The 24,979-nt window shown below is 41.0% G+C and overlaps 1 protein-coding gene across 11 annotated transcripts in view; it reads left to right on the top strand.

Annotated features, from left to right (window-relative positions):
• The window catches only part of PXK (PX domain containing serine/threonine kinase like), a 48,437-nt gene that overhangs the window by 17,713 nt on the left and 5,745 nt on the right, over positions 1 to 24,979 (top strand). For 2 of the 11 annotated variants that reach the window (XM_032781800.2, XM_032781804.2), the window contains 13 exons: positions 1,843 to 1,920; positions 2,359 to 2,432; positions 2,897 to 2,971; positions 5,531 to 5,635; positions 5,857 to 5,958; positions 7,907 to 8,068; positions 9,443 to 9,560; positions 10,002 to 10,080; positions 12,685 to 12,733; positions 13,740 to 13,817; positions 15,021 to 15,107; positions 15,810 to 15,879; positions 16,858 to 16,920. In XM_032781800.2, coding sequence (XP_032637691.1) covers positions 1,843 to 1,920; positions 2,359 to 2,432; positions 2,897 to 2,971; positions 5,531 to 5,635; positions 5,857 to 5,958; positions 7,907 to 8,068; positions 9,443 to 9,560; positions 10,002 to 10,080; positions 12,685 to 12,733; positions 13,740 to 13,817; positions 15,021 to 15,107; positions 15,810 to 15,879; positions 16,858 to 16,920 — 1,140 coding nt within the window. Of the gene's footprint in view, positions 1 to 1,842; positions 1,921 to 2,358; positions 2,433 to 2,896; positions 2,972 to 5,530; positions 5,636 to 5,856; positions 5,959 to 7,906; positions 8,069 to 9,442; positions 9,561 to 10,001; positions 10,081 to 12,684; positions 12,734 to 13,739; positions 13,818 to 15,020; positions 15,108 to 15,809; positions 15,880 to 16,857; positions 16,921 to 17,247; positions 18,022 to 18,047; positions 18,315 to 21,397; positions 21,953 to 21,977; positions 22,009 to 24,979 lie in introns of those variants that run through there. The other 9 variants (XM_075073403.1, XM_075073402.1, XM_075073400.1 and 6 more) reach the window with 9 other exon arrangements.

Here is a 24,979-nt window from a genome sequence, read left to right as displayed (position 1 = left end):
GTCCCGCTCCTTTTTTGTCCGCGGTTTGAAGGACTTGCAGATGCGGCACTTCTCCGTCAGATGGGATTCCCCCAGGCACTTGAGGCAACGATCGTGGGGGTCTCCCGTTGGCATCGGCCGACGACAGGCCGAGCACTGCTTGAAGCCGGGAGAGCCGGGCATGAGCCTGGGTCCCGGAGCGGGCGAGGAGGAGTATACCTCAGCCCACTAACTATATACAACTACGTTTAACAACTATACTTATAACTATTAACTATTAACAACTACCAAACAACACTAACTAACTAAGAACTATGTAGAACGGGTGAAACGCTAGGGATGTGGAGGTCAGCTAAGCCGCACTCCACGTTCCAACGACCGACACGGGCGGTAAGAAGGAACTGAGGAGCGGCCGGGTCGGCAGGGGCATATATACGGTGCCGCAAAGGCGCCACGCCAGGGGGCGCCTGCCGACCCGCCGGGTGTTGCTAGGGGAAAATTCTTCCGACGAACGTGCACGCGGCGCGCGCACACCTACTTGGAATGAATATGAGCAAGCACTCGAAGAAGAAAAGATGGTTACTCACCTTTGTAACTGTTGTTCTTCGAGATGTGTTGCTCATATTCATTCCACACCCGCCCTCCTTCCCCACTGTCGGAGTAGCCGGCAAGAAGGAACTGAGGAGCGGCCGGGTCGGCAGGGGCATATATACGGTGCCGCAAAGGCGCCACGCCAGGGGGCGCCTGCTGACCCGCCGGGTGTTGCTAGGGGAAAATTCTTCCGACGAACGTGCACGCGGCGCGCGCACACCTACTTGGAATGAATATGAGCAACACATCTCGAAGAACAACAGTTACAAAGGTGAGTAACCGTCTTTTCTGACATCCATATTATTTCAGAGCAAGTTCATCAAGATTACTGTTAAAGCAAGTACCAAGGGAATTAATAATGGTTAAGTCATTGCCTGTGATCTTGGCAGACCCCATTAGTGGCGTATTACTTTAAGTTACTGTTGTACCAGTAAACAGTTTTCCCCTTCTCTAAGCATGTTTCCACAAAGGGTCACAGGCAAATAATACACAATGGGTCAAATAAAATCTAAAACCCTGCATTCTTATTCACTTGCACTATTGGTCCCAGTCAAGATCAGTGACATTAGAGAAGTTTCATTGTTTGCCTGCTTTCCCTGGTGATAGTTTCTCTTAAATCACCTTGTGAACTCCTGAAAGAGTTGCCTTTCCAGCTGCGGGGGTGTGCTGTCTGTCTCCAGTAATCTGGAATGGTTTCATTTTTTCAGAATTGCACACTGGATGCTGCCAGCAGAATGTCTGCAGGGAAGTAAGTGCCTTTGCCCTAGTCAGCCCTGTTACTCTGCAGGAGCAGAGCAGCCAAGGAGTAAAATAAATAGATGAATAGTTTGTACATAGTAATGGCAGAATTAAATGTAAATTAAGGTTTTAAAATTTGGCATTAAAGATGAATAGCAAAGAAATGTCCTGTTGTGAGGCAGACCAGACATGGGGTAATCCAAACCATGAGCTTTGGGTCTGAATCTGAACTGTCTCTGGGGGTGTCTTGGATCTTGTGGATTAGGGCCATTTCTAGTACAGAGGAAATGTTAGCTCATGAAGTTTGCGTTCCCTACGTCATCTGATTTACACTGTTCTCTTGGAAGATCTAAACTACTTCAGGTTAAAATCTCAAACTCTTTTTAGCCATGTTTTGTGACTGAATTTAATAGAAAAAATAATTTTGCTGCCTTGTTACGTGGGAAGCAAAGCCTGAATCCCTGCAGTTTGCTCCTGACTCTGAACATTCAGCAATAGGTGTATAATTCAAGACTTTTAAAAATCTCTTTGCAGAAATTGCCTTACAGCATGTTTCGATGTTCTTCCGGTCGGAGCCAAAGTGGGAGGTGGTAGAGCCACTAAAAGATATAGGTAAGAAATAGGCAGTTTGGGTCTCTGGTCAAGGAGAGACATGGCTGCCATGTTACTTAGTGTTCCTTAGGGGGAAGTGTACTGGTCAATTCTCTCTCCTTAACTGTCTCTTTGTGAAGGAGACTTAATTAAAATGGAGAATAATGGTGACAATTTGAGCCAAGTTAGAAGAGCTCTATCATTATGTATAGTATATGATGAAGGATGTAGAGTCTTACCACTGATAATACTAAGCACTGAAGCCTTAAATTATGTATATATCTTTCCACATTGACGTAATTTTGGTATGTGTTGGTATAATTATCTACAGATAGAGGTCTTTTTAAATCTACAAGAATTTTTTTATTGAAGAAGCATAATAAAGAATGAGCACATAAATCCTACTATGTTTCAGTAGCTTTTTTTAAAAACAAAAGTGAAAACTTTTTTTCCTTCTAGGGTGGCGAATACGTAAGAGGTATTTCTTAATGAAGAGTAAGAATCAACCAAAGGAGCGACTCATGTTAAGCTGGGTATGCTTCTATCTTAAATTTCATCCCACTTTCAGGGTCTTCAAGATAACTATAAGTGAACTGGTCAAAACAGCATTCTGAATCCCCTCTGTGTGGTTGCCTTCATCCCCAACAAAAGTAATAAATGTTTTGAGTTCATCCTCAAGATCTTATTTTAGTGAAGCCTGGCTTCACAGTGTTTTATCAGATATTGCATGTGAATAACAGAAACGTAAACTTGAGTGCTTGGGATCCAGCTCTAAGTGGCAATGTGACGCAATTGTGAACTAGTTTAGCTTCTGGAATTTCTATTCATAATGTGTAAAGCGTTACCTTGTATTAGAATTTGCCCTCTTTTTTTACTCTAGAGGTAAACTTTGCAGAAGCAGATGTTTTAGTAACTTGTGAGAAAACTAAATAAAAATCCTTCCATCTTTTTCTGTGTATTAGTCAGCTGATGCCTTACTGTTTGTATTCATTTCTAGGCTGACTTTGGCCCTGATAAATATTTGTCTGATAAAGACTTCCAGTGTGCTGTGAAACTTCTTCCTTCTTGTTCTGTGAGTGTTACCTTGATGACTCTTAAACTGAGCCAACCCAAAATTAACCCTTATGAGGACTAATCCTGAAAAAGTGTATGCAGTCTAATATAAAAATCTTGTGTACTTTTATAAAACTGCTTTCATCTGAAGAACTCAAAGCCTTTGAAAACAATAGTTAAGCCTCCTACACCCTGGTGAGGTAATATGTAATCGCCCAAGAAAGTAGCAGTGCCAGAAATGTCAAAGTCATGGCTGCTTTGCTTTTTCTCTTCCTATCTTTCAATAATACTTTGTTAGCATCAACTTTGATTGTAAATGTCCAAGATTTTCAGGCTCTCAATAGTGCTATCTATATATTTAATTGTTTAACAACTCCTCAGATGTCCTGAGGATCTAATGGATATCAATGAAATGTGTTTTGATTCTCTGTGCTCTGTCTGCAATCTGTCAGTAGCCTGGAGGCAGAGGCAGTGCTCTTATTTCCTATGTTCCAGGGAACACCACATGGCAGGATCCAATTGTAGTAACTCTATCTGAATAAGGAAGGGTATTTGCTGACCCCAAAGGGAGTCCTGTGTGGCCTGTCTTCGCTTTGAGACTCTCTTGCTTTTTGATATGTCACCTTGGGGCTAATTCTTACAGCCAGGTTTTAAATGAGTATGGTTGGTTGGTTGTTTTTCCAATTCTGCAAGCAAAGTTGTCAGCAGAAAGTAAATAGTGCCCAGTTGTACTGAGTTACTCTAGTGAGTGATATTGATTTCTGAAAAGGTTATGAAACTAGTGCTGTGAATTCTTAGTCTTGAACTGCCTCATATGCAAATCTAGGGCCTGAGCCCCCAAACCCATGAGTAACTTTATCCAGCATAAATGAGACAAAGTGGGTGAGGTAATGGACCAACTTCTATTGGTTAGAGAGACCAGCTTCTGATCTTGCACAGAGCTCTTCTTCAGGTCTGGGAAACTTAGACTTTGTCTCTGCTACAAATTACTTCAGTAGAACAGATGACTCACCAACACCCCTGGGCAATGTGAGTGATACTGACTTAAGTGCCAGTGTAGACAGCGCTATGTTGACTGGAGAGCTTCTCTCACTGACATCGCTACTGCTTCTCATGGAGGCAGGAGTCATTAAGCTAACAGAGCTCTCTCCCATTGGCTGAGAATGTCTTCATCAGAATCACCACAGTGGTGCAGGCTGTAAGTGTTCTAATATAGATATAACCACATTCGGTGTCTCACAGTTAAACACAAGATGGAACAGATTGTTTTAGCATAAATAGTTAATACATATTTCAAGGGACCACTCAAGGTGACATGGCCCATTCAATACTCCTTCAGTCATAGGGAACATAACAGGTCACTTCATTTTAACATGTATTTCAAGGAACCATTCAACTACTTACACTAAACAATCTGTTCCATCTTGTATTCAGCTGTGAGACACTAAGGGCAGGTCTGTGGTACAAATTTACATCAGTGCAGTTGCACAGCTGTAGCATGTTTGGTGAAAACAATCTAAGCCACTGGGACAGAGCTCTCCTGTCAGTTTAATGACTCTGCAAGAGGCAGTAGCTATGTCAGTGGAAGAAGCTGTCCCGCCGTAACAGTGCTGTTTACATGGGGAGGTTAAGATTGGTATAACTACATTGCTCAAGGGTGTGGATTTTTCATACCGCAGAGTGACATAGTTATACCAAAGAGTGTGTGTCTGTGTGGTGTCGTCCAAGTGTAAGTAAGTTTTCCCAGACCTGAAGAGCTCTGTGTAAGCTCAGAAGCTTGTTTCTCTAACCAACAGAAGTGGGCCCAAATATAAAAGATGACCTCAGCCACCTTGTCTATCTAGTCTCTTGGGACCGACACAGCTACAACTACGCTTTATGCAGCATAGTCCCATTAAACTCACCTTAGTTACTCATGTGCATGAGTGTTTACAGGACTGGACCCTTAATTTTTTTTATCAACAAGCTAGTGACTGACTGCAGTGTAAGAGAGATCATGAGGAAGAGCACAGGTAATAGATTTGCAGCCTCCTAACTTCCCCTGGTGCCCACCAAATTCCTCTGAACCCTGTGCTTGGTCACCTCCAGTTTAAGTACATCTGTTTTATCATGTGTAGGCAGGGGTGTGCACAAAGGGGGGAAAGCAGGGGCATGGGCACCACCCCATGCAATAATCAGTGGGGGCAGAGCAAGCTCTTCCAGCCCCAGGGCTGTGGCAGGGGCACAGAACATGCTTCTTCAAATGCAGTTAAATTTTAAATTCCTGTGCACGTCCCTGTGTGAGAGTTACTAGTTTAGGGCCTGTTCCAGTTGTTACTGAAATTGGTAGTAAGATTCCTGCCTCCTTCAGTGGAGGCTGAATAAAATCCTTGCTATGTTTGTTCTTGGTTAAAACTAAAATGATGGTCCATTAAGCAGATGTAAGTACAGACTCTGGTTTGTCATTTTGATAAACAAATAATTCAAATGCATGATATTGCTTCAGGATATCTGTTCTCTATTAAATGAATCTAGCATGAATTTACTGTAATCCACATTAAAATGTATAAATCTTCTTAATAGCTTCTTCTTTTGGCAGCATCCCTACATTTACAAAGTCACTTTTGCCACAGCCAATGAATCCTCAGCACTGGTAATTAGACCGTTCAATGAGAAGGGGACACTAAAGGACCTTATCTATAAGGTACTGTACAGTGGCACTGATCTTTAGCAAAATGCTCTGCCATGTTTTGTTACTTTATAGTCTTTAGAATGTAAGTTAATAATAGTATAAAGTGCTTTTTATATTTTACTGTTAAGTAAATCAAGAGTACTTAAGCAATTATAAAGAGGAAAACTTATTACGAGCATGGCATTTTATATGTTCATTAATAGCTGTGTACTTTTTTCTTATTTTTTTTAAAGGCAAAACCAAAAGACCCATTCCTGAAGAAGTACTGCAATCCCAAAAAAATTCAAGGTCTTGAACTTCAGCAAATAAAAACATTTGGGAGACAAATACTAGAGGTAACTCCTTTTACTGTTTAAAATGCATTTGTGACTAAAGGGATAATATTCTCATAATTAACAGCTGGGATTGTTATAATGGATGGGAGTTAAGAATGTTGTATCCTTTTGCAGTTAGTTTATTTTGTACATTTGGCCACACTTTGTGTATAGTCAGTTCAGTGTAGTCCCCTATATAGTTAGCAGGGCCGGCTCCAGGCACCAGAGTAGGAAGCAGGTGCTTGGGGTGGCACGTCTGGGTCCTCAGCAGGAATTCGGTGGCGGGTCCCTCATTCCCCCTCTTCCTCTTTGAGCTGCCACTGAAGAGGAAGAGAGAGTGGCAGAAAAGCTAGAGCCAGCCCTGATAGTTAGGCTTCCATCCTGCAGTTGGATCCTTGCGTGCAGACCCATATCCTTGCATGGAGCTTCCATTGTGATGTAATTGGAGCTCTGCACATGTGCCAGGGTCTGCCCATGTGGATCCATTTGCTGCGCTGGGGACTAAGTAACTACCTTTTTTCCTTGTTGGAAAGACCCATAAATATAGACAGGAGTAGGGATACCATAAAAGCACTGATAAGGGTAACTTTTTTGAAAAAATCAGGTTCTAGTACTTAAAAGGGTGTACCATCAGAAACTGGAATTTTTTCCAAATTAGTAAATTTTAAAGAGAAAATTCAGGTCAGCAGCATCCTTTTAAATCTCTACTTTCTGCAGTTTACATCACTAAATGTATTAATCTTCCAAAAAAGTTTTAAAACCATATTGTAAACTTTCATTCAGTTTGACTCTTTTCTTATTTTTAACAGACAGTAGATAAACCCCTTTTATCAGCCTCTTATTCTGCTCCAAGAACCTTTCAATATGTGTATTGGTGCTGTTTACATGAAAATGACTTCCAGGTTTATTGTGAGTGTTTGTTCAGTGTCAACTTTCAAGACTTCTTGATTAAGATCATATTATATGTGCTGATAAGATTATAGTACAGTATCTCCTCTTCTGATGTTTCCTTAGTCCAGTCTATTTTATCATGAATCTTGGCACCAGTAGGAGCCTTAGGGGGTTAAAGTCTTAAGATTTATTTCGTATACTTGTTTCATTGAACAAACTACTTATAACTCGACTAGATACACTCCCTTACACACGTGAGACTCAGGCAAACTTCCACCACATAAGTATCTGTGTGGTTATACAGGGTACTGCAGACGGGAGTTGGCCATGGAAGGAAAAACGTGACCATTACCGTTCATCAGATGTGTATTTGCAGGGATGAGATTTTAGAGAGAATAGATAAAGACCTTTCACTTCACTTGTGACTAGTCCTTGCCCTGAGCCAGAGATCCTTCTATCCAAAAATACTCCATTCTTGATCCTTGCTGCCCTGCCCCATGTACCCCACTGTTTCTGACATGATGCTGTGAAACAGAGGCTTCTGGGAGTTTTCAGAAGCCATTTTGGGAGCTCTATAGAATTGTGGGAGAAGAGGTCAAACTCCCACAGTCTGCTGGAAAACTCCCATAAGTCCATGGGAGAACAACAATAAAGGTGTGCATCTCACAGGATAGTTCCTATATGGGGAAGACTGGATAGTTCCGATTCCAGCTACTGAAAAGAAACCAAATGCAGCAGATTCTGATTGAAGTGGCTAGAGGAAACAGTTGTTGAGAGGAATGTGAGAACATGAACCTTTAGAGCCTGATGGGTGGGAGAAACCACCAGGTGAGGTATAGGGAGGAGTGTGATCATACAGGTGGTGCCAGTCCCAATCTGTGAATGAAGAGCTGTAGAAGATGGCTTGACTCTGTGACAGTGTGGCTAGAAGGTGGGAGCTGAATGGGGGAAAAATGAAAGATCCAGAGTCTGGGGAGCTGATCCATCCATTGTGCATTCTTTTAAGTACACTTCAAACATTGTCTGACAATCATCCTAACAGATGTCCTCGCAGTGACACTTTTCTCTGATCTTTCAGGTATTAAAATTCTTGCATGAAAAAGGATTTCCTTATGGGCATCTCCATTCCTCCAATGTGGTGTTGGATGGTGATACATGCAGGTTGCTGGATCTAGAGAATTCCTTGCTGGGACTCCCATCCTTTTATCGATCGTATTTTTCACAATTTCGGAAAATTAATGTAAGTCACTTAAAATATATAAAATGATAAATAGATATTTCCTGCATGAAAATTTGTCGTAGATGTGATAGTAAAACAATTTGTGCTTGACAATAAAATATTACAATAGTTTATCAACCCTGAAAAGTGACCTTAATGCTGTTACAGAAGTTGTACTTTCTATAGGCATCTGCTCAAGTTAGAATATATCTCTGGAATGAAATAGAGAATGTTTTCTCTAAGATGAATGGGCTAGAGGCATTATGTAAATGTCTGACTCTTCAAAACTCATAAGTTGGGTGGGGGCGGGTTGGTGCAGGTTATTTCTTAGCTGCAGATTTGCACATCAACAGTTGACTTTGTGTCTACAGAGAAGCTAAACCTAACTTCCCCCTCTGTTGGGAAATCTGCCCTGTTGTAGAACTTGCAAACTTTTAACTGGTATGTTGCCTTGCTCTCAAGTACTCATTGTAATAAATTACATAAGGTATCACATGGGACAGCTGCTGACCTTGTTCAACAGTTGTGCTGAGTTGCCAAGGAAACTTTCAAATGCTTATGGTTATATTAACTCAGTGCCATCAAAACTTACTAAAGTCTTAGTCAATAAGTGCTGCCACATATATCTGCTACTAAACATAAATCTAAAAGCCAGTGAGCATCCTTTATTAACACTTAGTTCACTATGCTAAATTAAGCAAATGCACTAAACTCTCTGGTATTTTGTACAAATACTGTAGTTCTTTCTCTGGATACTTCCCTTTTTTATCTACTTATTGGCTAGTTGGAAATCAGCGGCAGGGGGTGTGGTGTGGTGGTGTGGGTGTGTGTACAGTAACACATTTATATATAGTATATTAAATCTTGGTGTTTGCTGTTTGAATAATAGAAAAATGCGCTAGCTCAAGATTTCCTTTCAGTATTATGGTTTTCAAAAAATCTATATTTTGTAGGAATAATGTTTGTGTGAACAGAAAATAATTGGGTCAGTTATTAGGTTAATTAGCTGAATTGTCACCTACAACTGAAAATGCCAAATTGATCACTTGTGAAGGGGCTATTTTATTAGAGGAGCCATTTGGGCTAGGTGCAGTTTGTATACATGGTAAGACTGTTCTTCCCCTCCAAATTTAGCATCTAAATAGAAAAGATGGGCAAAGCATGAGAGGACTGGGATTATGTTTATCAGTGGGGAATTGAGGCACAGCGAGATTAAGGGACTTGCCCCAGGTCACACAGTTTGGTGGCAAAACTAGGAATTGAACCCATATCTCCTGAGCCCCAGTCTTGTGCCCTAACCACAAGCCCATCCTTCTTTAATGGAGCACTGTAAATCTTGAAACTGAATTGTGCAAAATTGCTTGATTCTAGCAAGCTGGGCTTTTGTCTTCCTAGACTTTAGAAGGTGTTGATGTACATTGCTTTGGTCACTTACTGTATGAAATGACGTATGGGAGACCTCCAGATTCAATCCCAGTGGATGGCTTCCCTCCTGCTCCATCAGCGTCAGTCGGTCAGTATACTATTGGGGAGGTATTAGTTTCTGTTTAAAGTAACTTCAATTGTCTGCCTTTTGACTACACTAGAAACCTACTAAATATGTCTTGTGGCTTTAGAAGGAGAGTTCTGAGGCTGGATAATTTATTTACTAAATTACAATAGAAAATGTACCATACGTGTACTTTTCTATATTGTGATATGCCTTTTCCCTGAAAAATTATATACGACACATAGATACTGGGTTGCTTTATCATTCTTTCTTTACTACACCATTTCTGATCATCTGGTAAAAGTAATGTCTACTGCTCCTGAACTGTCTTAATTGGAAGGTTAGTTAGGGAGTGTTACACAAAAGTGCCTAATCTTTTATCCCAAAATAAGGAAAGCAATGTTAGCAAATGTGTTCCTGCAGTGTAAAAATCTGCCCATTTTTTCTCTTCCTTCCTTTTTAAAGTGTCTGTTTTGGAATCCTTACTCTCCTGTGAAGCCCTAAAGAATGGTATGCCAGCTGTCTCCAAGATCTTACAGATGTCGTAAGTTCTCGTTGCCTTGTTTTTTGTAGACTTTGTAGTGGTGGTGGTGGTGGTGGTGTTGTATATATTAATATGAGCAAAGCTTTCTCTGTGCTCTCATAATTCATAATAAAGAGGTTTTTGGGGGGCAAGGAATAAGCTCTCCTAAATGAGAGCATTAATGGTCTAACTTTATTTGATGTAGGTCACTTGTGAAATATGAATGATGTTCCTTAAACTATTCTGACCCTTCTTACATTGTAACATATGATACATTCACCCACACAGGTGGTGGTTTGGTTGCATTTTAATGAAGGACTTCTGATTTTTCAACGTTAATTAATAAACATTCAGAAAACAATCCTTATTTTATTAAAAAAAATTTCGCCTTTATCCAAAAAACCCACTGGAAATGGTTTCTTGTATCTAAGGGTTTGTCTATATAGAGCAGTGTAGTGGAGTGTGCATTGAGATTTCTAAAGTACACTAATGTGCTGCATGTTAATTGGTCCATTTAGATCCTACTGATGTACACTAAATGTTCCCTAGTGCACTTTAGCATAGTGGTGTTTAAAATGGTTCTACATTAAAGTATGCCAGGGAACATTATAAGAGATTATTCATTGCAGAGTATATTCCTGTATTGAGTAAATATATATTACATTATATACATACTTATTATAGAATATACAAAGAGAGCCCTGAAAACCTCTGATTTTGGACCTCTACATAAAATTCAAATTGCTAAAAATAAATCCCAAAAAGGGAAGTAATTAACCCTGAAAAATGTAAGCCCGATTTATAGAGCATGTTGCTGTGATTATTTAAATGGGCCTGCCATCAGTTATGAACACTTGCAGAAGTATATGGAAGGATGATAAGAAAACGTCGAAGATGCAGAAGTGATTCTTAATAGATTTGATTGGCAGTGAGCCTGCAATGTGATTAACAAAGTAGATTTTATTACTTTGTTCAATGTTTGTGCTCAAAATAGGGAGTGGGCAGAAGTGTAATAGTGTGTCCTTTAGAATTGTGGCCTAGTCCCACGGTGTGTAGCTTGCCACACATTTTGGGGCGTGTTGCAGAGTTCCGTATTCTCTGGTGGGAAAGAGTCAGTGCAGTCTTGTCTTTTTTGTCGTCTATCTTCTTTTTTATTTGAGAGGGAGAGGAAATAAACAGAAATCTGACAACAGGGAAATGGTATTGGTATAAGAATTTATAAAGGTCATGAGTTAGAGAAGCAGCAGAGAATCCTGTGGCATCTTATAGACTAACAGACGTTTTGGAGCGTGAGCTTTCGTGGGTGAATACCCACTTCGTCAGACGCAGGTGGGTATTCTGACTTCTGACGAAGTGAGTATTCACCCACGAAAGCTCACGCTCCAAAACGTCTGTTAGTCTATAAGGTGCCACAGGATTCTCTGCTGCTTTTACAGATCCAGACTAACACGGCTACCCCTCTGATACTTGAGTTAGAGAAGATAATCCATGTCCAGTCTGACCTGATGTGTACATGCAGCATGATTTGGAATGTGTAGGTTCTGGGTTCATGTACGTGCCAATACATTAAAAATAAATCTTTCTCTCCTTGAATAAAATACTCTTCTGTAGAAAGTCTATTTAGTTTTGGCAAGGGCACATAATTAAAAAGCGGGGGCCAGGGGGCGGAAGAAATCCACAAGTAGGTTTTAAAGGGACTCTGACAACTTTATCACATCTTTCTCTTAATTTTCTACCTACTATTGTTCCTGAGTGTCTGGATCTGGGATGTTGGATAAGTTCATCACTTGTGTAAACATGTGGTGATCCGCAATAATATCAAAATTCTAAACTATTGGTCATGGGGGATTTAACTCTGACATTTCATTGGACAACCTTCTACTGTGTTTTTCAAAAAGTCTGAAAATAGAAATACTATAACAACATTGCCCTCTAGTGTACTACTCCTGTGCTCTGAAGAGAGGATTAATCATTTGTATTGTTGCTGCTGTCTAATGGGATTGAATGAAACATGTTTTCCTTGTTCAGTTACTTTAACCAGAGTGTTAAAATCCAGTTAAATGGAAATGTGAAGCTTTACTCAGATGTCTTCCATGCTCTTTATTACTTTGAATAATAATATATGTCTGTGCAAAGAGAGCTTCTCCTCAGAAAGAGGAGTGATCTTTTAGATGCAATGTACCAACCCCCCTCCCCCCCAAACCACCTGATCCCTGTAGTCGGTACGGCATTTCAAGCAAAGGGAGAGTTGATTTTTGGGAGATTCTAGTCTGCCTAACTAAAATTACCTTGTTTCAGCTGCCAGTGTTTCTCTTGGTCACCTAACGTTGTTAGCTAGTCTTGCTATGTTCCACATCAGAGATGGCTACGTGTCAGGGAGGATTGCTATTTGTACATTATGACCCTCTGGATGAAAAGCACCATATAAATTCTAGTGCAGAGACTGAAGAAGAGCTCTGTGTGAGCACGAAAGCTTGTGTCTCTCACCAGCAGAAGTTGGTCCAATCCACTTTGTCTTAGCGCAAAGAATAAGCGCCAGTGGAGGGGATGGTGGTAATGCTGCATTCTCTTCTTGATCCTATCTGTCTCTTGGAAATAACACACCAACTTGAACTTTTCTTTCAGATTATTCAGTGATATTCTACTAACGAATTCCGAGAAACCGCAGTTTAAGGTAAAAGTGAATGACACTGGCATATCATGAATTGCTGCTGACTGTGTAGTTATGTGGCTGGCTTTGGGCCTTGGTGCTATCCATCCAAAATGGGGGGTTGGGTGAATGAGATGGACACTTGGCTACGTTCAGGGCTGCCAAGGCACCAGTGCTGCTGTTTCTTTCAGCAGCACTTAGCAGGGGAGCTTGTTCATTGGATTCCTTCATTGAAATGTCCCTGGGAGCACTTGTATTTTTTACTCATTAGATTTTCTTAAGGATGATGGCAGTTGCTGTTCCTTACTGTGAACACTGACACAAACGTAAAGCAAACTAAGGGTTTAGGGATAGTGAGGGAGGCTACTCAGCACCAAATTCTGCAGATGCTTCAAACTGTCCCTCAGAAAAGAAGTTACTTGTACATAGTGGACAAGAGAAGTAAATAGCAAGATTTTCTTTGGTGGTTCTTTGTTATAAGACGAACAAATGTGAACTTCATAAAGTGTTTGTCCTGAATCTCCTACAGAAATCTCTTCAAAGCACGAGTAACCTAATATAGATCCAGCACCATGTCTGTTTACCAACTACTTGCCATGTGTGTTCCAACAGCAGTGGTGAGAACAGACTCCTGCAGGATTGCATGGGAGAGTGATCTCCTTGCCACTGATCAGAACCTTCCCATAAGAAATCAACAGAACCACTCTAAACCATCAGTTAGTCCTCAGTCCGATCTGAAGCACCTTATATCTGAACAGCTGTTTGATGAACATTGGCTTTAACTCCTCCATCATACACCATGTTCTTTTCCTGTTGAGACTTGCAGCCAGGTTTGGAGGGAGCAGTGCTTGCAGAAATCTCATGTGGTCTAGATGGATACAGTTATCTTCATTAAACAATCAGTGTTAGAACCTGGGGCCTTGTCATAGATCCAGAAATACATCAGATTGAAAGTGGATGTTTGGCAGTGAAGCTGTGTTAATTCTGCATGGCACTTCCCATGCCATGATTATTTTCTTTTCTTTACCAGATTCCCACAAAGTTAAAAGAGGCATTGAAAGCAGCCAAGGAATGCATAGAAAAGAGACTCACTGAAGAACAGAAACTGGTAATTTCTGCATTTCTTTATGATTTTCCCACAGACATTCTTTCCCCCTGATCTTTTAAACCAAAGATTTTATTACAAATGGTGAAATGTTAAATTTTCATCAGTAGGTTTAATAGATCTTACTGAGGTGAAGTATGCCTGCGAGACTATTGCAGTAGATGTAAGAAACATTTTAGAACAGATTTTTTTCAATTGAATTATATTTGGGTGTCTTAAAGGTATGCTGCTCAATGTAAGAACATGAGTATTAAAATAGAAAATACAAACTTGTTTGTTTTCTAGTTAACTTTATCATATTTAAAAACTACATGAGCTAAAATGGCCAATTGACATCATGAAGCCAAACTTCCTGGCTTCTAACTCTTTTGCATGATAGAGACACAAATGAGAGATTTTTGTGCACAGTATTGGCTTTTGCACATGCAGATAAATACATGGACAAACTGGAGGACAGTTTGGAAATCTGGCCGTATATTGTTTTCTTATTAGCTTACATTTAAAAAAAAAAGTGCAATTGGTGCCCTTAATGGACTATATTATGTTGGATACTTGAATATTAATTTAGTAGTCTTCAAAGGGCTGTTGAAATTTATAGATAAGTGTGAGTTAGAAAGTCCAGATCTAAAGTTTCCTGAAGTTTGGGGTGTCTGAATCAGAGTTTTTCCTCAGCCCTTTTATAGGAAAGGAAACCAGATTTAAAGCTGAGGATCAGATCCAAGCTTTCCCAAATTTTGAGAGTGTTTTTCTCTTAAGTTTTGTTACAGGCCCACCTCTAGCTGAGGAAGAGATCAGTATGAGATGTATGATCTCAGAATGCTTTTTAGAGGAAGACTATCCAGTCCATGCGGTGGACAGTGTCATTGTTGGAACACATTTGTGTTTGCAGCACATTTGACACCCCTAGTAAAGGAGCCATGGCCTCATTGTGCAGCTGTTATATGCATGGCTCTGCCATTATCTTTAGCTGAATTTCCACGAGTGGCTCCCAAAACGTTTCCTAAAAACTTATAAATCTAACTTTAACTTTATTTTAACTCTAGTCTTTGGGGCACCAAACCAGTAGCAAAGATCTAAATATTTTTTTAAAAATTCAAAGCCACTTGAGTATTCTCCAAGTGTTTCCCCTTCTCTGAGGTTGCCAGGTGAAAGCTTTGTACATTTCATGTGGGCTGTTTTGGTGTCTGTCTCTCTCATATTCTAAAGATTCACCAGCATAGAAGACTGACAAGAGCTCAGTCTCACCATGGTTCTGAGGAAGAGAAAAAGAAAAGAAAAATCTTGGCACGGAAGGTAAATAGCATCGTTTAACATGAGTTTCTGGCATGCAGAGAAGTATCTACATTCCAAGTGTGGTATGTGCTGAAGAAATGAGAGAATAATGTGGATATGCTCCCACCCCTATGACCTACAGGAACTCTTCGGAGAGAGAAAGAACAGCTGTTCTGATTGTTTTCATGTATGCGGACAGGTAATGCGCTGTGCAGCAATGTTTAAATGCTGACAGCAGTTGATTTGCAGTAACTTTAAATGAGCTAAAAAAGAAAAACTGAGTGGCTATATGAATGCCTAAAGTACTTAGAACAGCCTGTCCTTTAGCTTCCCATCCTCCCCAGCAGAATGTGCAGTCTCCTGCATCTGCAGCACATTTCCTGCATCTCTGGTTCTCTTATGAGGACCAGTTCCTGACCCTTGTTGTGGTTGGCAGTAGGGCCATATCGCTGCCCAAAGTGGGCAGCTGGGGATATTCCCCAGCAATGGACGATTCCCTAACTGGTGCAGAGTTGGCCCATAGGGCTGTGACAGCAGGAGTATGTTCAAGGGAAGAGTGTGGTTGGAGCACTGGTGATCCCCACATGCTATAATGACCCCTTGGGGGCTGATGCAAATCCTCATGTGTCAAAGGCATATTGGTAAGGTCCCGCAGTGAAATAATGGGAAATGCTGTTTATTCCTGTCTTTTTTTTCCCCCTCTCTCTCCTTTAATTCTTAAAGAAGTCAAAGCTCACTGCCTTTGAAAGTGGGGAAGAACACTTGGCAAAATACAGCAACTCAAACAATTCAGGTAACTAACAGAGCCCTTTCAACAGGTTTACAGCTCTGTCTCTTTTGGATTTAAAAAAAAAAATCAAATTACATGCTAGTTAGAAAACCTAAAATCACTTTGAGTTTTCTATGGTATACTGACAGACTATTACAAGCTGATCCTAGTATTTGGTTATTTCATCATGGTCAAATGTGGGTTTAAAAACATTGTCACTGGTAGTTATAGTTTCATTAATGGTGAAAACCTGTTAACTTAGCGCTCTGAGTGTTGGACAGAAGGTTTGGGTGTTGCTTACAGTAGCATTGGTCAGTCAATCCATTGAATACTTCATCCTTCACATGGAAACACTGTTGCAATTTGTATTTCTTGATAAGAAGTTATTAAAATGAATCAATGAGCTATGGGGGGGGGTTACTGCATCTGTGTCCAGTCCGGAAGATGGCTCTGTGTGGTAAGCCATCACCTTGCTCAATTGTCTAGTAGTGCAGCCAGTTTCTGTTAACTAAAATGACTTGCAAGGGGAAGAAGTGCCCATCTTGAAGAGTGTAACTATTCAGAAAGAGATTCATTGTGAAATAGTCTATCAAAGTAACTGGTGAAGCTATAGCAACTGACTAGAAAATTCTCTCCTAGAAAGAGAGATGAGGTCAATCTGCAGGTAGTGGGTGGCATGCACCTAAAAGAGGGCAAAATTTAGTCTCAGACTAAATGCTGTTGGATTTCAAAGCAGCCTGCCTGGTTTTGAAAAGAAGCGTTCCCAATTGGAGAATTCTGAGAGTGCTGAGATGTTTGTCAAGCCTGATCTGTTCACCCACACTGTGCAGCTTGTCAGTTCAGACCAGTTCTGATTCTGTACCCATTCCAGTCCGTAGAAATTTATGCCATTGACTTCAGTGGAAGCAGTCAGTAAAATCAGACTGTTTCCGAAGGCCCATGTTACTGTGTCGAATCCTGAAATTACAGCTGTAGTTACTGTGGCTTTTTTATTTTGTTTAGCAGGCTCTGGGGCGAGTTCCCCTATGACCTCTCCATCGTCCCCCACTCCACCCTCTACGGCAGGTAAGTGAAAGAGAGGCTGCAATGTTGATCTGTCTTCCGCTGAGTTTTTCTAGGGCGGGAGATGATCTATCATATCCTTAAGGGTGATAGAGTTTTAGGGGACAAGGACTGGCCATAAAAATATACAGATGACATTTATTTACCTTCTAGTGACAAAAGTTCGGACAGTTGCATTCTTCTGAGCATCCTAGATAGCCTTGTAACATACAAAGCCGCCTTGTTTAACAAATTTCCATGTAATACTCCTGTAGATAATCTGTCCACACAATACAAATGCTTGTCTAAATCTGCACTACCCTAATCCTGCCGTCATTTGGTACTTTCCAGACATCCTCTGGACCTTGCATTATTTTGTAAACATGCTTTGCTTTTTGGTGATAGACTGCTGGCTCCAGAATGCTGTTTTGTGATTTAGCAATTTTGTATCATCGTTGTACTCCTGAGTGTTGCAGACCTGAGTATTAACCCACAATACATCACTTACATTTCAAATGTCAGTGAAGGATCACTGAGGAGCAGCATTATTAGAGGGTGCTAATACTATCCATTATCAGAAAGAAACATTGATACCAACTACCTATGCAGTAGTGACTAGCTCACTGGATTTCTGGTCCAAGGAACCTGCTGCACTGAATGGCATCAGCTCCTCCATCTAGGTTACATTAGTTGGTTAGGGAAATGTCAGTGTGTGTGTTGGGGTGGTTGGTTGTTCTAACTGACCTTCTAAAAGACACCGTAATCCACAGACTTCAGCAAAGAGTTTTTTCTGTGTCGAATTTAGAATATGTTGAGAATTATGAACTATGTCCTCGCTAAGAAGGATTCAGTTTTCCAGTTCCATTGGATTTAGGATACTAGGATGCCACTACATGCTCTGTATTCAAGTGTTATCCTCTAGGTGTGCCAACTTTTATTTTACATTTTGATTGGGGGGGTTCCCCCCAAGATTTGAATGTGTTTTTAAAAAGAGGAGTTAGATGGAAATGCAAGAAACAGTTCTACCTTTCCCAAATGGATAGATGCTTAGAAAATAGTTCTTTGTTTTGTGAAATGAAGTTAGGTTTTTTTTTTTACTTAGATTCATGTCTTGACATTGATGTGGATTTAACTGAAATGTGCTCTGTCAGTTTCAGCATGAGTTAGGCTTCTGTGTCATCTCCATTATGAACATCCTATCATATGTCATCCTTCTGACATTGTGCTCTTGACTGCTTGATCTAGTCCATAACATATTTGATTCTATGCAAATTGTCCCTGCATGTGTGCTAATCAAAAAGTGCTGTGGCATGCAAACTGTGATGATGCTTCTGATTTTGTTTCAGGCATTCTTAGTACTGCCACCATTTAAGAATGTATTTTTTTACAAACTGAATACATACAGGATGGTATAAAAAGACGATCTTGTTTTGCATTAATTGGAGTGGTTAAAGATAATTTTAGCACTTCAGATATTAGCTGTAAAATAAAGTTAGGGGGATTGGGTCTCTGATTTTCTACAGGAAATGCCTTTTCCACTTCTGTGTGCAATCAAACCATTAAATGACCTATTGGGGAGGAGGGGAATCCTGACACAACTGAAGAACATTGTTTAGAAAGAAGATACAGGCTACCAAAGCAGCATTCTGTATTCCCTGTTCCCTGATTTTGACTAAGGACAAAAGTTTCATGGGGGCAGTAATTGGTGAGGTGACTGGCAGAGGTGTCAAGTTTTTCTCCTCTAGATTTCTGGTCTGTATCCTGTTCATGTCAGTGCAGTTGTGTGATAACGTGGCGTGTCATGATGATGGCATATCCCATCAGGAAGTGAATGGGAATGAGATGGGAAATGTGTCTGAACATGAACTCCTATCCCCAACAGGCCCCTTGCCAGCCAAGCAAAAGTACTGTATGTGAATATGTGGACCTGGGAAGGGAGAGCAGAGGGACATGGATCCCTAGGTGTATGACCTGGGTGAGGGCCTGATCCAAAGCCCGTTGAAATCAGTGGGAGCCTTTCTGCTGACTTCAGTGCGTTTTGGATCAGGCCTTGAGAGGGAATGAGAGGAGGAGTACAGGAAACCAACACTCCCCAAAACCTTTCAGAATACTGCCCTTCTTTCAAATCTTTCCTAAGACTCCAGGAGTTCTTTAAGGGATCCTTAAGTAAGGCGTTTATTAGACCACTTCTTGTTATGCAAGGTCTAGTGAATTAAGAGCTGTGCTATGTGCGCAATTTATTTATTTTTAGCATCTATTTTTTATATTTTGTATAACAAATGTACAGTTCCACACATGGAAGATACAATTCATTTATTGTAAATAAGGAGTGTTCTCTTGCACATCTTTGCAAAAGCTGCATAAAATGTTATAAGAACAAACCCACACTGCAGCTGTTGGTCCCATCACCTTGCCATGGAGTTGGACTTGGACTCCCTCATTGGGCAAAATACAGAGATCAGTCCTTGAGAGTATTTTCAGCAGATTAAACTTCTCGTTTAGAGAGCTTACTGGTGAATGAGTGTTGTATAAGGGTGCCGGTCTTAGTTGCTTTCAACTTAGGTTGCTCAGTACATAATTTAGATTCCTACCATTTAACATTGTTGCCTTCAAGAGCTGTGAGACCTTCAACACCTTTGAAATGCCACGAAGCCCAATTTCTTTGCCACTTCATTGATTAACTTTGGGGGCCGGGGGAAAAATGATCTGGTTGAGCACTAGGATTAAGAGTCTAAATAGCGAACTGTATGTAGACATCTTCATATATTGTAGCTGGAGTGCTGTACTGAACCCTTTGGGGGTAGAAGTTGGTAAGTGACATTCAGCGCTGTGCTTGGGGAATTAGCCACCTCACAGCTCTAAATTAAAGGAAGTGAGGGTAGAGTGCCTTCTGTGGTGCCTTCCATTAGCAATTGGAACATGTAGCACTTCACTTAGATTAGGCCATTAGTTTTCCATTCCACTAGCTGCTGAGTGAAGGCCCTTACAGTGGTGCCTAATGTGCAGCCTCTTAATTAGCAGGATTTGAATAACTTTTAATGTATTGCTTACTGAGGGGGCCTGGTCCTGCAAAGAGCCATGTGCCTGTTACCGAAATTGCTTACTGCTTTGAGGCAGAAGAAAAGAGAGAGTTTAAAATTTCAGGTTACTGTATACGTGAGGCTTCTGCTTTCCCCTACTGGCTGTTTGTAAGCTATTAAGGGGGGCTACCAGTAACTTTTACATGCCTTCATCTCCCTTCTCTTCATTCAGGGTTATGGCAAATCCATCCTCAAATATGGAAGGTCAGGCTGGGCTCTGTTTCCTAGTTTTAATATTGCCACTGCTAGCAAACAATAATGAGCAATGCAAACAAATATCCATGAATATTCTTCTGAAATTCTCAGTGATTTCACTTTGGCTACATTCATGACCCTTTTGTGTTTGCTTTCCAACACTTTTAGTGCAGAAAGTGAATTTCAAAGACTCATACATGAGTATTCACAGAGAAATTTGGACCCATAAATGTGTTTTGGTAGTGTTCGTGTGCGTATCCACTCAGAGCAGAAACAATACTGTGTGACTTTAATGAATGACAATGAAGCAACATAACTCAAATGTCTGTTCATAGAGCAAAAAGTTCCAAAAGATTAATCAGTTAAATTTGAATAATGTGTACAGAAAACATGGGTGTCGAACAGACATGCTGCTAAGAGGAGGAGGCTAAACTTCTTATAAATTATTCTCTCAGCTTTACTACTAAATCTTTTTGACATACCTGATTTAGGTGGTGGCAAATGCTGATTCTAACACAGATTCCTATGGCTCTGAGCTTTTGGCTAGAGTGAGTGTCACCTCCTCTTGCATGTTCAGTTTTTTTCCCTGACTGCATTAATTCTGCTCTCACTTAAGAATCCATTCATTTTTTGTGATTGGGAGTTGTATGTAAAGTCGATGGGATGGGACGCTATAAAAGGGAAAGTATAACTTGCTCTTCATTGCATGGCTCCTGAAAAGGCTCAGAGAAGAGCCATGAGAATGATTTAAAAGATTAGAAAACCTACCTTATAGTGATAGATTGAGCTCCTTGAGTCTATTTAGTTTAACAATGAGAAGGTTAAGGGGTGACTTGATCAGTCTATATACCTACATGGGGAGCAAATATTTAACAATGGGCTTTTCAGTCTAGCAGAGGAAGGTCTAACAATCCAATGGCTGGAAGTTGAAGATAAGACAAATTCAGACTGGAAATCGGGCATAAACTTTTAACAGTGGGAGTAATTAGCCATTGGAACAATTTCCCAAGGGTCCTGGTGGATTCTCCATCACTGACCATTTTTAAATCAGGATTGGATGTTTTGCCAAAAGCTCTGCTTTAGGGATTGTTTTGGGGAAGTTCTCTGGCCTGTGTTATGCAGGATGTCAGAGTTGATCATAATGTTCCCTTTTGGCCTTAATCTTTTAAGTAGAGTTGACCCCAGGAGCAGGATTTGGACTTGACTATGGGTGTTTTTTTCTTTAGCTTTAAATCCTTCAAGGAGAAAGATGTCTTGCTGACGGTCATAGTGTGCTGGTGTTCTGCCTTTTACATCACTGTGAGCCAACTTAATTGCATTAATTGTTCTTCCTTTTTTGAGTGTGCAGATCGGATTCACAATCTGAATGTTTCAGGGTAAAAATAAATGATTGGAATGTTTCATACAAAATGAATGGATTTTATTTCTTATGGCTGCTTCTCATACAGTTTATTATTGAATCACTCTAAGATGTACCTTAGTGTAACTAAAAGTGCTTTCAAGACCCTCCCCCTCCCCAGAGCTTGACATTTGGCATTTTTAGATGGATGGATGTGTGTCTGTGAAATTACAAACATCATGTTTCACTAGTCGATATTACGTTCACAATTATTTGGCTGATTTTTATATAATGGGAGTTTTAAAACAGTTCAAAACCAATACATTCTAATTCATAGAAAAATGTATGAGTATAAGCATTGAGTAACCTAACTAACTGTACAGCTAACAGTATGACTGACACTAGAACCAGAATAATGACTTGTCCCCTCTCTCTCTCTCTCTCTCTCTCTCTGTTGTCTTCAATAGAGCTTACATCATTTTGAACATGAATTTATCGGTAACGTAAGCTAATGCTGATTTCTCTCTCTTTAAAGATGTTCTGTTTCTGTATGGGAAAGCTGAACACAGACCTTGAACTTCTCATGGTATAAAAAAGGAACAGAGAAGTAGTAGATCATAAGCTACTTCACTAATTATTGTAATTAAATATAGCCTTTTTAAAAACTATCACTAAAATAATTTTGTTTGCATCCCATTCTCTTACCAACCTGTTAAACACGTAATTTTCACAATTGCTGTCGCTTTAGATCCATTATTGAGTTTTGTTTCAAGTCAGGCTTCAGCTTTCCAGTATCTGATAAACTCTCAGTTCGTTGTAACAAACTCTTGCCAAAAATGGCACTCTGAAAACCCTTGATAGCTGTTCAGTCATGGAGTCCTAGGGATAAACAAACGATTCATTGGCCCTGAGCAGCCTCCTCCAACATATCTGTAGGGAAGGCCTCCTGCTAACCAAGCTCTTGCATCAAGTCACTTTCTCCCTGTAAATATTCTAAAGTATTTTCCTGCTGGACAGTAGCTGCATCTGCACCAAAGTATATTTAGGTGAGTGAGGGTCTGTCTACACTGCAGTTAAACACCAATGGCTGGCCCATATCAGCTGACTCTCACTTGTGGGGCTGTAAAATTTGCCATGTAGATGTTTGGGCTTGGGCTGGAGCCCAGGCTGTGGGACCCCACAATCAGGGGTGGCTCTAGGTATTTTGCCGCCCCAAGCATGGCAGACAGGCTGCCCTCGGCGGCCTGTCTGCGGAGGGTCCGCTGGTCCCGTGGCTTCGATGGACCCTCTGCAGGCAAGCCACCGAGGGCAGCCTGCCTGCCGCCCTTGCGGTGCCGGCAGAGCGCCCCCCGCAGCTTGCTGCCCCAAGCACGCGCTTGGCGTACTGGGGCCTGGAGCCGCCCCTGCCCACAATGCGGGGAGGGTCCCAGAGCCCGGGCTCCAGCCTGAGCCCAAACATCTGCACAGCAATTTTACAGCCCTGCAAGCCTGAGTGACCAACACAGGTGCTTTAATTGCGGTGTAGACGTACTCTAAGGGTAAGTTTACACTGCAGTGTAAGCCTAGCGTTAGTAGAACTTGAGTTAGCAGCCCTGGGTTTGTTAATCTAGGGTTTGAGTGTCTACCTTTGATTATAACCACAGGTTAGGAATCGTTGAACCTTGGGTCCCAAGCTGGGGCTCCAGCGTCTACGCTGCGTTATGTGGACCCAAGTCCAACCACCCATATCCCAGAATTCTTGGCATCCTCCCCAAAATGTGGCCACTCCTGCCCTTGTTTGTGGTGCAGTGAGGGGAAAACTGACTGACTGTTCATCAGACTTGACTGTGCAGAGGACAAAGAAAGTTGGCAAAGTGATTGTGGACTCCCAGAGCATGAGTCCAGTGGGGCTGCATCTGCACTGCGAAGCAATACAGCTGAGACCCTCCGCCCCCAGGAGACAGTGGGACCAAAGTTCAGTGCAATTTGTATATCAATGGAAGGGGGTTAGGCCTGAGCCGGAGTTCAAACCCTGGACTTACACTGCAGTGCAGACATAACCACAGGGTCTCCCTTCTCATAATGACTCAGTAGCAGGGAGGAAGGACAGACAGATGACTTGTTGCCTGACACTTCTTATAAGAAGTGCTGATTGAAATGAAATAACTGTTACATTTTATAAACTAGAGTCCAGGTCCTCGAAACCCGTAGACACCTGTCAGTAAAGACGCTTATGTAAGTGTATGACGGAATGGGTCCCAATAGAACAAATGTGATGTTTGTAGGTAGGTCTCCCACCTGACTTAAACACAGTTTCAATAGCTGCAGCTGTGTAATGGCTAAATTCAGATTTAAATGGTCAGGTCAACCAAAGTGCCTCTGCAATAGAGGAAAGCTGAGTTTCCCCTTGCTGCACATTGGTGCTGGCAGTTCTGTTTCCAGCTCAGTCGTTACATAGTATGTAGCTCTGAAGGCTTTCTCAAAAAGTAAACTGATCTCCCCCATCCAAAACAGTAACCAGTCTAGAAACTAGATAACATAGTGCCCTGGACTGACTGATTAATAGTGATCCATCATTAGATGTTTGACGACTTTTTTTTCCACTGTTCTCATCAAGTTTACACCTTTTTTCCTTCTGTGTTACTATTATCATTGTCCCCTTACAAAAGTCTGTCCTTTTTTGTTCATAATCGTTCATATTTGGTATTGGACAATTCATCCTTCTAGCCTCTTAAGTCTGTCTTCTCTGTTCGTTGTCTATTTCGTTCTGATTCTTTTCTCTGTCCTCTCCTATCAGTTTCTCTGCTTTGTCTCTCTCATGCAATCTTGTTCCTTACTCAGATGCTCTTGACTTTTTTGTGGCATGGCATATATTAACGGCTAATTCATTTGATCACAAGTTAAGCAATAAGGATTTGGGATGACTTCACCAACCCTGTTGTTCTACTCTGACCACTTCAACCTTAATGCTTACCGTCCTGCCTCAGCCGTTGCTGTGGATCACCATTGGTTCTTCCTTCTGCCCTGAATTTCAAGGATCACTCTTCATAGTATCAGGGGGTAGCCCTGTTAGTCTGGATCTTGTCATAGTATTTTCCCACACTGTGCCGATCATAAGTGAGCACATTAGTTAGTGACACTCTAATGCTGGGGATAACTTTCCAATACATTTTATTAATGAACTTAATTTCAGGTCCAGTTATCTGTGCTGGCATAAGGACAAATCAGGTAGGTCAGTGAATTACACAGTGATGAATTTGGGTCATCTCTACTTTTGAAATGTGTATTAACTTTGCTTCCAGCTCAATTACCAAAAAGGGATGGATTTTAAAAAATCTCTGCAACAGAAATGGTCCGACTTTGCCCGGTGTAAGAGTCCTCCTTTGAACACTGACGTTTTTATCGGAGAGGAGTAGAGTAAAACAAAGGCTTGAAACAGCCACATTTCCATGGGAACAGGCTGTTTTCCCATCAAAGGATTGTCTCCCCC

Source organism: Chelonoidis abingdonii, chromosome 17 (genome assembly GCF_003597395.2).
Source record: "Chelonoidis abingdonii isolate Lonesome George chromosome 17, CheloAbing_2.0, whole genome shotgun sequence".
NCBI classification, from domain to species: Eukaryota; Metazoa; Chordata; order Testudines; family Testudinidae; genus Chelonoidis; species Chelonoidis abingdonii.
The sequence above is the reverse complement of the archived record's forward strand: the minus strand, read 5'-3'. Positions and strand labels throughout refer to the sequence as shown.